The following is a 13,304-nucleotide window of genomic DNA, read 5'->3' on the forward strand; positions in this document are numbered from 1 at the left end:
TGATGAAACCAAACTGGAACTGTTTGGTAGAAACACAACTTGTCGTGTTTGGAGGAAAAAGAATACTGAGTTGCATCCATCAAACACCATACCTACTGTAAAGCATGGTGGTGGAAACATCATGCTTTGGGGCTGTTTCTCTGCAAAGGGGCCAGGACGACTGATCCGGGTACATGAAAGAACGAATGGGGCCATGTATCGTGAGATTTTGAGTGCAAACCTCCTTCCATCAGCAAGGGCATTGAAGATGAAACGTGGCTGGGTCTTTCAACATGACAATGATCCAAAGCACACTGCCAGGGCAACAAAGGAGTGGCTTCGTAAGAAGCATTTCAAGGTTCTGGAGTGGCCTAGCCAGTCTCCAGATCTCAACCCTATAGAAAACCTTTGGAGGGAGTTGAAAGTCCGTGTTGCCAAGCGAAAAGCCAAAAACATCACTGCTCTAGAGGAGATCTGCATGGAGGAATGGGCCAACATACCAACAACAGTGTGTGGCAACCTTGTGAAGACTTACAGAAAACGTTTGACCTCTGTCATTGCCAACAAAGGATATATTACAAAGTATTGAGATGAAATTTTGTTTCTGACCAAATACTTATTTTCCACCATAATATGCAAATAAAATGATAAAAAAACAGACAATGTGATTTTCTGGATTTTTTTTTCTCAGTTTGTCTCCCATAGTTGAGGTCTACCTATGATGTAAATTACAGACGCCTCTCATCTTTTTAAGTAGTGGAACTTGCACTATTGCTGACTGACTAAATACTTTTTTGCCCCACTGTATATGCAGTAAAAATACTGCAGTAGACAATGATAACTATGGTATATTTTTATTATCCCTAATCTAGTTGTATCACCTAATCTAAAATTTGTATTCAATTCTTTTTTCACACAAAAAAAGAACTGGAGAATGATCAGTGATTTGTGTTACTGACCAACTTTTGATGGCTGTAGGATGCACTCATGGATGTTGTACAAGAAGGGGATAAAAAAATAGACAAGGAAAAAATTCCTATCTAAAAGTAAGCACAGTTGCCAGTGATGTTTGTCTGATCAGTTGCTAGGCAGATGTAGAACATATGCATGGGTGGTGCAAAGGGGGGGGGAGTCCAGGAAAACAGCAAGCTTAAGCACCAGCCAGTGATTTGTGTCACTGATCAGTGCTCAGTGGCTGCAGGACTTCCTGGAAAACAACGAGCGTGGACGCTGATCAGTGATTTGCATCACTGATCATTGATCTGTGGCTGCAGGATACACAAACAAAAAAACTTCGAAAAATTGAGAGAGCAAGTGCTGATCATCAATCAAGTACTGATCAGCGCTTGGTGGCAGAAGGGGGATGGGAAGGGGATAAGAGAAAGTTGGATATGAGGTAAATGGGTGAAAAGTGGTTTGAGGTGGATTTGTGGAGTGCCCGCTAGGCCAGTGATATACTCGGGCCAAGTCCGACGGTTCTTAAGGTGGCTGTCACGGCAGCAGTGACCCGGTCCGTGGCACTGGGCGTCCAATAAAAGTCAATTAAAGAGGAAATAAAGTCTATAGGTAGTTAGTTTATGATGCCACCCGTGGTGCTTGGCAATAGGGAAATAGCTTATGCTGCAGTTCAGGTCCACTGGGACAGTTGGTGATGCAGCAAAGGTTTTACAGCTCTCTACGGGTAGAGCTAGGACCCAGGACAGTTAATGAGTTAAAGTATATGATGGTGAATGTTGCAGTGCAGGGCAAGTGACGCAATTAATATTCAGAGGACACAGCAGGGTGCAGTTTCCACACTTTTACTCACAGTTCTTAAATGCAGTCCCAGCCGGGTGCTGTGTCCTCCGGGTCTGTGGTCCAGCCAGCTCTCCGGCAATTTGGGGTCCACATTGCCAGAAACCCCTTCTTATGTGCCTTCCTTGGCCATCTCACTGCGCTGGCTCCCGCCTCTCCTGTTCTGCGCCTTAACACACAGTGTCCCAAGCCAGCAGCCTCAGATCCTGTTGGGCGATGTCCTCTTGGCCCCTTGACCCTATGTGGCTGCCTTTTCAGCAAATTTGTGTGGAAGTGGCTGTGGCACGTACAGATACCACAGCATCCGGCTGGCTAGCTGAGCCTTGTAGTTCTTTACATAGCTTCATGGATCGGTTCGGCATCTGGAGTGGTAGCCACCGCACTGGGTGCCATGGGCCTCCACTGGCATTTTCTTATATTTAGGGCATACTACCCCTTTTCACCCAGTGTTGGGTGTAAGTCACTTGGTCTCGCAGGCAGATTTCATGATCTGGATGCCCTTCTAGAAGGTGTAACTACATCTTGCTGGGTGACAAAAATCTCAGAGAGCATCACGGGCTCCTTGATGAACTCCTAGCCTTTCTTCAGCTTGAAGGCAACCACTGTGCCTCGCCTCAGCAGACCCTGGTCAGTGTGTCTTGTCTTGCAAGCCTGGGCCTTGGCCTGCCTGTTCCTGTTCTCCATGGCTTGCATCGCGCTCTTCCTCCTCCTGCTCCCATTTAATAGCCTGATGCTGGCGATACTCTTCCCAGCTAATGACCTCCGCAAAGTCCCCCTCAATTTGGGCCTCCCCAGGGAATTCCATTTGATCGGTCCCTGTACGTTCCCAGCAGAACACCACCAATTCTCCGCGCTCCTCCCGGGACATACGGTTTGGTTGCAGCGGCTCTGTCAGTTGTTCCCCGATGTCTGATGTCTGGACCCATGCTAGACTTTTACATGTCTGGCTGGGTCTAAGGGCTGACGGGGATTTCAGTGGGCCTACAAGGGTCTCCTCGGTCACAGAGGCAGGGTTGGTCACAGTATCTGCATCCGTTGTTTTTCCGGTGCCGGCCTTCTCCTCTGCTGTGGTCGGGGATGCTGCTTGCCAGGCCGGCCACTGCTCACACACCTTCTCCAACAGGGCCACTTTCCATTTTAGTACCTCGGTGATGTGTGATTTCAGGAGTTGGCAGCTCAGCTCCTCAACATCGGCCCCCAGGAACTCCCGGTCCATGGTTGGCAGCTGGTCAGGGTTCTTATCCTGTCGGCTGGGGGAGCCCTTCGCTTCCACCCCACGCTCCGGGTAACCACCACTCGCCATCTTTCTTGTTGGGTTCTTGGTTACACCCACGTGCTGTTCCCACGCTCTCCTTTATGGGTGGTCCTTCTTTTTCTTTCTCTTCCCGCCATCCCAGACTAGGAGGTGGATCTCCATGGCTGACATGTTCTCAGTACATAGAAGTATCTACAAAGGGGGGGCGTGGTTTTTTGCGCCTTTCTTCCAGGTTCTGCTCATGATGACACACCACTCTTCTCCGACGCGCCGTGTAACGCCGTAATGGTAGTGATTTTACAATTCAACAAAGTCTCTGGTGCACAGAACCCGGTGGTACCGGGCTACGAAATCCTGTTCCTGATGCCAAAATGGAGCGCCCACTAGGACCGTGGGGTACTCAGGCCGGGTCCGACTGTTCTTAAGGGGGTTGTCACCGCAGCAGTGACCCGGTCCATGGCCCTGGGCATCTAATAAAATTAGTGAAATAAAAAGGAAATAAAGCCTATAGGTCCACTGGTGCAGTTGGTGATGCAGCAAAGGCATTACCGCTCTCCACGGGTAGAGCTAGGCCCCAGGGTTGTTAATGAATTAAAATATATGATGGTGAATGTTGTAGTGCAGGGCAGGTGACACAATAAATATTCAGAGGACACAGGAGGGTGCAGCTTCCACACTTTTACTCATAATTCTTAAATGCAGTCCCAGCCGGGTGCTGTGTCCTCCTAGTATGTGATCACACCAACTCTCAGGTAATTAGGGGTCCACTTCGTATGTGCCTTCCCTGACCATCTCACTCCGCTGGCTGCTGCCTCTCCTGCCCTGTGCCTTCACACACAGTGTCCCAAGCCAGCAGCCTCAGATCCTGTACAGAAACCACAACCCTTGGCTGGCTAGCTGAGCCTTGTAGACCTCCACTAGTCTGGAGGTCGGTTCCACCACTGCGACCTGGTCCCTCCACCCAACTACAGTCGGCGTGGATTAGGGCTCCACTGGTGGATTCCTCACTACCCGTTCCCCTAGAACCCCTTCTCTCTCTTCTTTCTGTTAGGAGCTTTTCTCTATCTTCCCTGTTCTCTTTCTCTCTGTGCTCTCATGCTGAGATGAGCTCCTCACTCCTCAAGTCCCCAGTTCTAACTCATCAACTCCTCCCTCTAGTTTCCATGACAATGCTTCTATCTGTCACTCTCTCCACCTACACCTTCTACCAAGTCCCTCCCTAGCCTGGAGAGGTCTAGTGTTGGGTGCTAGTGTGTGAGTACTGGGTAGTGCCCCCTCCTTACCCTAGAGCAGAGTACCACACCTGGCTGAGGTGCAGTACCTCTGTGGTGACTGAACCCTCAGGGGCGCCACATTTGGTTGGAATAGGGAAAAGCTAGGGATCAGGAACACATCAGGAACAACTTCTTTCTTCTTTCATGAATCACAGAAACACCAGCAGCAGTGAAGGCACATTCTGGACAAAGTCTGTGGCACCACAAAGCCCAGCACAGCAACACAGAATGACAGTCTGACCACCCTGCACATGTATGAAGCTAGAAAAAGGAATTGCAGGATTGTCATACTATGGTCAGATCGCCTCTGTACACTCTGATTGGTGTGATGGTCCGATTGCACCAATCACAGCTGGCCCTGATGATGGTGGCATTGCTAGACTCCAGCCTATGATCAGTGCCGTTACAGATCATAGGCTGGACATCTTTGTTTCATTGCCTGAAACACTGGAAATGCTGTGATTGGCTGTTCAAAATTGAGCAGCCAATTACAGCGATGATATTTGCGGTGGGGCGGCACCCCCCAGTGGCCACCAGTCCAATGCTCTTCTGGCAGAAACAGGAAGCACTTTCATGTGATCACCATGATCGCACGATTAGCATGTCATATATATACTTCATTGTTCAGAAAGTCCTTACATTCCATGACGTACAGTATATATGCTACAAATGTCAGGAAGGGATAAAAGGCAACAACAAATTACTTCAAGCTGAACAGATTTTGCTTGATCCAAACCAGCAAATTAACTATTGAGTGGTTCAAATGTTTTCTTTAGCATAGTATACAAAAGATAAGAAATACCATTAAGTAAATATTGCAACAAACTTTATCCTTTGTATCAGTGTTCCAATATTCCATTAAACAGCCAATAATTTCCATATGTTTAGATGCTTCAGACAATGAGTCATTGAATCAAGAGTAATCATCTAAAACTTTGAGTAATGTAAGAAAAGTAAAGTAAGATTTTGGTGCATGGACATTGTTCAGATTTTTCAGTTCATGAAAAGTACAGAACATTGATCTGTGTTGCCTGTTTGTAATTTTTAAAACACTACTCCAGCATTTTTTTTTTATTTCAGCACTGGAGTGGTGCCATTAATCTAAAGGCCCCGTCACACATAGCGAGATCGCTAGCGAGATTGCTGCTGAGTCACAAGTTTTGTGACGCAACAGCGATCTTAGTAGCGATCTCGCTATGTGTGACACATAGCAGCGATCAGGCCCCTGCTGTGAGATCGCTGGTCGTGTCGGAATGGCCTGGGCCATTTTTTGATCGTTGAGGTCCCGCTGACATCACTGAATCGGCGTGTGTGACGCCGATTCAGCGATGTCTTCGCTGGTAACCAGGGTAAACATCGGGTTACTAAGCGCAGGGCCGCGCTTAGTAACCCGATGTTTACCCTGGTTACCATCGTTAAAGTAAAAAAAACAAACACTACATACTTACCTACCGCTGTCTGTCCCCGGCGCTGGGCTTCTCTGCTCTGGCTTTGAGCGGCGGGCAGCCGGAAAGCAGAGCGGTGACGTCACCGCTCTGCTTTCCGGCCGCTGTGCTCACAGCCAGAGCAGAGAAGCCCAGCGCCGGGGACAGACAGCGGAAGGTAAGTATGAAGCGTTTGTTTTTTTTACTTTAACGATGGTAACCAGGGTAAACATCGGGTTACTAAGCGCGGCCCTGCGCTTAGTAACCCGATGTTTACCCTGGTTACCCGGGGACTTCGGCATCATTGAAGACAGTTTCAACGATGCCGAAGTCTTTCCCCTGATCATTGGTCGCTGGAGAGAGCTGTCTGTGTGACAGCTCTCCAGCGACCAAACAGCGACGCTGCAGCGATCCGGATCGTTGTCGGTATCGCTGCAGCGTCGCTAAAGTGTGACGGTACCTTAAGTTCCTCCTGACCCTGACTCACCAACCGCCGTCTTCAGCTCTTCACGGCACCCGTTCGATCCTTATTTGTCATCTTGTTACCACAACATCTGACTGACCAACAGTCACAAGCTCTTATGTAATTCAGCAAACACTGAAGCGATCCCGCAGGTCATAACCTACAAAAGGCCAACCAGAGCCTCGCTGGTAGTAGATGAAAACAGTGGCTGATAAGTATGATACTAGGTGTAGGGAAATTAGATTAGTGCCACCACTCAGACGGTAAAATAAAAATTATAAACATGCTGGAATGGTGCTTTACAGAAATTACTATGAAGTAACCAGTCAAATAAACTGTGTTAATATTGATATAGTTCACTGAATGTTGTGTATTTACGGTTATTGGATTTCTTTCTCTATGACAACTGAGAATGAGGTTTTAAACATAACATTATGAAAAAACACACTCTTCTATAACCCAGATTAATATTAGTTTATATTTTTAAATAAACATTTTTTGTATACTGATATGTACTTGTGAGATTCTTAAATGTAGCAGTAATAATGATCATAATACAAAGAAACCTACTCCAGGGAGAGACCAGTGCTCTGAAGAAATGTGCTTGATGGCTAGGATTTCCAGCATTTTCTTAGATTTTTTTCTACTAATAGATCCATCATTGTTTCTTTTCCACCTGCAGAAAGCAAAAAGCAAAAAAAGGTTAAAAGAGCATAATTAAAAATTATGATAATGTTGTCTGGTGCATATATATATCTACTATATAATTGTCTAAGGGTCACTTCCGTCTGTCCTTCTGTCTGTCTGTCTGTTACGGTTATTCATTCGCTGATTGGTCTCGCCAGCCGCCTGTCATGGCTGCCGTGACCAATCAGCGACGGCCACAGTCCAGAAGAAAATGGCCACTCCTTACTCCCCGCAGTCAGTGCCTGTTGCCCGCATACTCGCCTCCAGTCACAGCTAACACAGGGTTAATGCAGGCGGTAATGGACCACGTTATGCCGCGGGTAACTCACTCCGTTACCGCCGCTTTTAACCCTGTGTGTCCCCAACTTTTTACTATTGACACTGCCTATGCGGCATCAATAGTAAAAAATGTAATGTTAAAAATAATAATAAAAAAAAAACCTGCTATACTCACCCTCCGTTGCCACTCGCACCGGCCGCCATCCTCCGTTGCAGGCTCCGGTGGCAGAAGTACCTGCCATGATGTCACGGTCATGTGACGTCATCACAGGTTCTGCGCTGATATCAACCCTGGGACTGGAAGCTGCCATGGACTACAAGGGCTCCCTCGGAAAGGTGAGTATATGTTTATTTTTTATTTTTAAACCTGTGACAAACCTGGCTGGGCAATATACTACGTAGCTGGGCAATATACTACGTAGCTGGGCAATATACTACGTAGCTGGGCAATATACTACGAGACTGGGCAATATACTACGTCGCTGTGCAATATACTGTGTAGCTGGGCAATATACTACGTAGCTGGGCAATATACTATGTAGCTGGGCAATATACTTTGTGACTGGGCAATATGCTACGTGGCTCTGTGCTGTATACTAACTCACGGGGAAGCATACTACGTCACTGGGAAATATACTACATCACTGGGCTATATACTACGTGACTGGTCAATATACTACGTGGCTCTGTGCTGTATACTACGTCACTGGGCAATATACTACGTGGCTCTGTGCTGTATACTACATCGTTGTGCAATATACTACGTAGCTGGCCAATATACTACGTGTCGGTGCTGTATACTACGTCACTGGGCAATATACTAGGTAACTGGCCAATATACTGCGTGGCTCTGTGCTGTATACTACGTCGCTGTGCAATATACTACATCACTGGGCAATATACTACGTGGCTCTGTGCTGTATACTACATCACTGGGCAATATACTACATCACTGGGCAATATACTATGTGGCTACGCAATATACAACGTCACTAGGCAATATACTACGTGACTGGGCAATATACTACGTGACTGGGCAATATACTACGTGTGTGGGCAATATACTACGTGGCTGGACAATATACTATGCGGCTGGGTAATATACTACGTGGTTCTGTGCTGTATACTACGTCGCTGTGCAATATACTACGTGTCTGTGCTGTATACTACATCACTGGGCAATATACTACGTGGCTCTGTGCTGTATACTACGTCGCTGTGCAATATACTACGTAACTGGGCAATATACTACATAACTGGGCAATATACTACGTCGCTGGGCAATATACTACGTCACTGGGCTGGGCAATATACTACGTGTCTGGGCAATATACTATGTCACTGGGCAATATACTACGTGTCTGGGCAATATACTACGTGGATGGACAATATACTACGTGGCTGGGCAATATAATATGTAGCTGGACAATATACTACGTGGCTGGACAATATGCTATGTGACTGGGCAATATACAGGTCCTTCTCAAAAAATTAGCATATAGTGTTAAATTTCATTATTTACCATAATGTAATGATTACAATTAAACTTTCATATATTATAGATTCATTATCCACCAACTGAAATTTGTCAGGTCTTTTATTGTTTTAATACTGATGATTTTGGCATACAACTCCTGATAACCCAAAAAACCTGTCTCAATAAATTAGCATATCAAGAAAAGGTTCTCTAAACGACCTATTACCCTAATCTTCTGAATCAACTAATTAACTCTAAACACATGCAAAAGATACCTGAGGCTTTTATAAACTCCCTGCCTGGTTCATTACTCAAAACCCCCATCATGGGTAAGACTAGCGACCCGACAGATGTCAAGAAGGCCATCATTGACACCCTCAAGCAAGAGGGTAAGACCCAGAAAGAAATTTCTCAACAAATAGGCTGTTCCCAGAGTGCTGTATCAAGGCACCTCAATGGTAAGTCTGTTGGAAGGAAACAATGTGGCAGAAAACGCTGTACAACGAGAAGAGGAGACCGGACCCTGAGGAAGATTGTGGAGAAGGACCGATTCCAGACCTTGGGGAACCTGAGGAAGCAGTGGACTGAGTCTGGTGTGGAAACATCCAGAGCCACCGTGCACAGGCGTGTGCAGGAAATGGGCTACAGGTGCCGCATTCCCCAGGTAAAGCCACTTTTGAACCATAAACAGCGGCAGAGGCGCCTGACCTGGGCTACAGAGAAGCAGCACTGGACTTTTGCTAAGTGGTCCCAAGTACTTTTTTCTGATGAAAGCAAATTTTGCATGTCATTCGGAAATCAAGGTGCCAGAGTCTGGGGGAAGACTGGGGAGAAGGAAATGCCAAAATGCCTGAAGTCCAGTGTCAAGTACCCACAGTCGGTGATGGTGTGGGGTGCCATGTCAGCTGCTGGTGTTGGTCCACTGTGTTTCATCAAGGGCAGGGTCAATGCAGCTAGCTATCAGGAGATTTTGGAGCACTTCATGCTTCCATCGGCTGAAATGCTTTATGGAGATGAAGATTTCATTTTTCAGCACGACCTGGCACCTGCTCACAGTGCCAAAACCACAGGTAAATGGTTTACTGACCATGGTATTACTGTGCTCAATTGGCCTGCCAACTCTCCTGACCTGAACCCCATAGAGAATCTGTGGGATATTGTGAAGAGAAAGTTGAGAGACGCAAGACCCAACACTCTGGATGAGCTTAAGGCCGCTATTGAAGCATCCTGGGCCTCCATAACATCTCGGCAGTGTCACAGGCTGATTGCCTCCATGCCACGCCGCATTGAAGCAGTCATTTCTGCCAAAGGATTCCCGACCAAGTATTGAGTGCATAACTGAACATTATTATTTGATGGTTTTTTTGTTTGTTATTAAAAAACACTTTTATTTGATTGGATGGGTGAAATATGCTAATTTATTGAGACAGGTTTTTTGGGTTATCAGGAGTTGTATGCCAAAATCATCAGTATTAAAACAATAAAAGACCTGACAAATTTCAGTTGGTGGATAATGAATCTATAATATATGAAAGTTTAATTGTAATCATTACATTATGGTAAATAATGAAATTTAACACTATATGCTAATTTTTTGAGAAGGACCTGTACTACGTGGCTGGACAATATGCTACGTGACTGGGCAATATACTACGTGGCTGGGCAATATAATACGTGGCTGGGCAATATACTACGTGGCTGGGCAATATACTACGTGGGCTGTGCAATATACTATGTGGACATGCATATTCTAGAATACCCGATGCGTTAGAATCGAGCCACCATCTAGTATATATATATATATATATATATACTAGATGGCAGCCCGATTCTAAAGAATCGGGAGTCTAGAATCCATATATACTTTATTTATTCAAATGTAAGAATAATACAATTAATAAATAATAGTAAGAAAGAACAAAAATAATAGGCAGTATATGGAGAAAACACCAAACAAAAGTTCAAAATTGGTGTGAAAATGTCACTGAACCACTTCACAACTAAATATATATAGTTTTGGTAAATGGTATTATCATTTTTTTGACGAAATTCGGCAGGAGCTTGAAGAGCAACGTCACTGGGCCCGCCTCCACGCAGTAGAAACTTGCTGTGAGGTAAAAATTCAAAAATCACACCAAAATGGCGGGCGGAGTGTGTCACAGTACGGCACGTTTCTGATTGGTCACTCGCAGCAGGCGGCAACCAATCAGACACTGGACACTGTTGACGTCACTTATCTCCGGACATTAGCTCCGGACATTAGCTCCAGACATTAGCTCCGGACATTAGCTCCGGACAAAGCCATGGAAGTTGGCACAAATTGCAGGAAGTAGTATTCTAGGCAATTAATCTCCGGACATTAGCTCCGGACATTAGCTCCGGACATCAGCTCCGGACAAAGCCACGGAAGTTGGCACAAATTGCAGGAAGTAGTATTCTAGGCAATTATATATTATATATATATATATATATATATATATATATGTATATATATATATATATATATATATATATATATATATATATATATATACATAAATACAGTACACACCAAAAGTATGGACACACCTTCTCATTTAAAGATTTTTCTGTATTTTTATGACTATGAAAATTGTAAATCCACACTGAAGGCATCAAAACTATGAATTAACACATGTGGAATTATATACTTAACAAAAAAGTGTGAAACAACTGAAAATGTGTCTTATATTCTAGGTTCTTCAAAGTAGCCACATTTTGCTTTGATGACTGCTTTGCACACTCTACTGTATACTGTATATATAGCTGATTTTTAAGAATATCACATTATAAAAACCAATTAAACAGACAGTGATAATATTGTAAGTGTAAGGATTTGGACTGTACATCTGTTCCTGTCTGCTGTTGCCCTCAGTTCGGTTACTTTTGCCCTTACCTATGATGGAGTCACTGGCCTCACGGGGGCCATCTTGCTTCCTGTCAGACTTTCCTTGTTCCTGTCTGTGGTGTATATAAGGGAGCTCTGTATATTACTCATTGCTTGAGTATCTTGTTCCTGGACTTGTGATCAAGCTGGAAGAACTGCTATCTTGCTGGTTTCTTCGTTACCTTGGGATACCCCATCTGTCTCCGGATCTACATCTCTTCATCGTAAGACTTGTTTCCCTGGATCTGCTCTGCACTCGTCTCTGCTGCTGGACTGTTCCCTGCTAGGAGGCCTGGCCTGGTCTCCAGGTCTCTGGATCTGACATACTTGGACTTCCACGGTCTGTACACGTGCTTACTGCTTATCCAGCTCTGTCTGCTACTAACTTGCTGTGTCATAGCTGTTTACCTGCATACCATCATAAATATTATTGAACTCTTACCTGTTGTCTCTCGGCCTCTTTTCTGACCCATGATACTGATCTCCACTGCACTTAGCACTAAGTTTATAACAGTAGGGAGCTAATGTTCTTGTATTGCTAAGCCATGTTTGTATTATTATTATTATTATTATTTATATAGCACCATTAATTCCATGGTGCTGTACATTAGATGGGGTTACATCAAAATACACATATAACTTACAGTAAATAAAACCCTGCCCTTGCGGGTTTACATTCTACAGGATTGTGGGGAAGGAGACAGTAGGTCGGGGATTGCAGTAGCTCCGGTAGTGTTGAGGTGGTCATGTGGTCATTACAGGTTGTAAGCTTCTTTGAAGAGATGGGTTTTCATGTTATGTTTGAAGGATTCAAATGTGGTGGATAACCGGATGTGTTGGGGCACAGAATTCCAGATGATGGGGGATATTCGGGAGAAGTCTTGGAGGTGATTGGGTGAGGAGCGAATAAGCATGTATAGGAGAGAAGGAGGTCTTGGGAGGACCGGAGATTATGTGAGGAAATATATTGAGAGATTAGTTCGGAAATATAAGGAGAAAGGTTATGGATGGATTTGAAGGTCAGTATTAGTAGTTTAAACTTGATTCACTAGGAAATTGGAAGCCAGTGAAGGGATTTGCAAAGAGGGGAGCAGAAGTGTAGCGAGGAGAGAGATTAATTAGTCGGGCAGCAGAGTTAAGGACAGACTGGAAGGGTGCGAGAGTGTTAGAAGGTAGGCCACAGAGGAGGATGTTGCAGTAGTCAAGGCAGAGAGATGATTAGGGCATGCACAAGCATTTTGGTAGAGTGAGGGTTGAGGAAAGGACGGATTCTGGAAATATTTTTGAGCTGTAGGCGACAGGAGGTGGCAAGAGCTTGGATGTGCGGTGTAAAGGACAGGGCAGAGTCCACGGTTACTCCGAGGCAGCAGATTTCCGGGACAGGGGAAAGTATGAATTCATGTATTGTTTGTGATAGATAGATCAGGTATGAAAGGTGTGCGAGATGGAGGAAAGATAATTAGTTCAGATTTGTCCACATTGAGTTTGAGGAAGCGAAAGGAGAAGAAGGAGGATATGGCTGATAGACACTCTGGAATTATGGACAGCAGAGAGGTGACATCTGGGCTAGAGAGGTAGATCTGAGTGTTATCGGCATATAGATGGTACTGTAAGCCATAGGACTTTATGAGTTGTCCCAGGCCAAGGGTATAGATTGAGAAGATAAGGGGTCCTATGACAGAGCCTTGAGCGACACCAACAGAGAGGGGGCGAGATGAAGAGGTAGTATGGGAGTAGGAAATGCTAAGTATGTGGCTGGTAAGGTAT

General features: G+C 45.1%; 1 protein-coding gene across 1 annotated transcript in view; it reads right to left on the minus strand.

Annotated features, from left to right (window-relative positions):
• TRPM2 (transient receptor potential cation channel subfamily M member 2) overlaps positions 1–13,304 on the minus strand; it is a 1,329,765-nt gene that overhangs the window by 220,450 nt on the left and 1,096,011 nt on the right. Inside the window, exon 31 of the mRNA XM_069733764.1 lies at positions 6,760–6,865. Coding sequence (XP_069589865.1) covers positions 6,760–6,865 — 106 coding nt within the window. The remainder of the gene's footprint in view (positions 1–6,759; positions 6,866–13,304) is intronic.

This window comes from Ranitomeya imitator, chromosome 7 (genome assembly GCF_032444005.1).
Source record: "Ranitomeya imitator isolate aRanImi1 chromosome 7, aRanImi1.pri, whole genome shotgun sequence".
Lineage (NCBI taxonomy): Eukaryota > Metazoa > Chordata > Amphibia > Anura > Dendrobatidae > Ranitomeya > Ranitomeya imitator.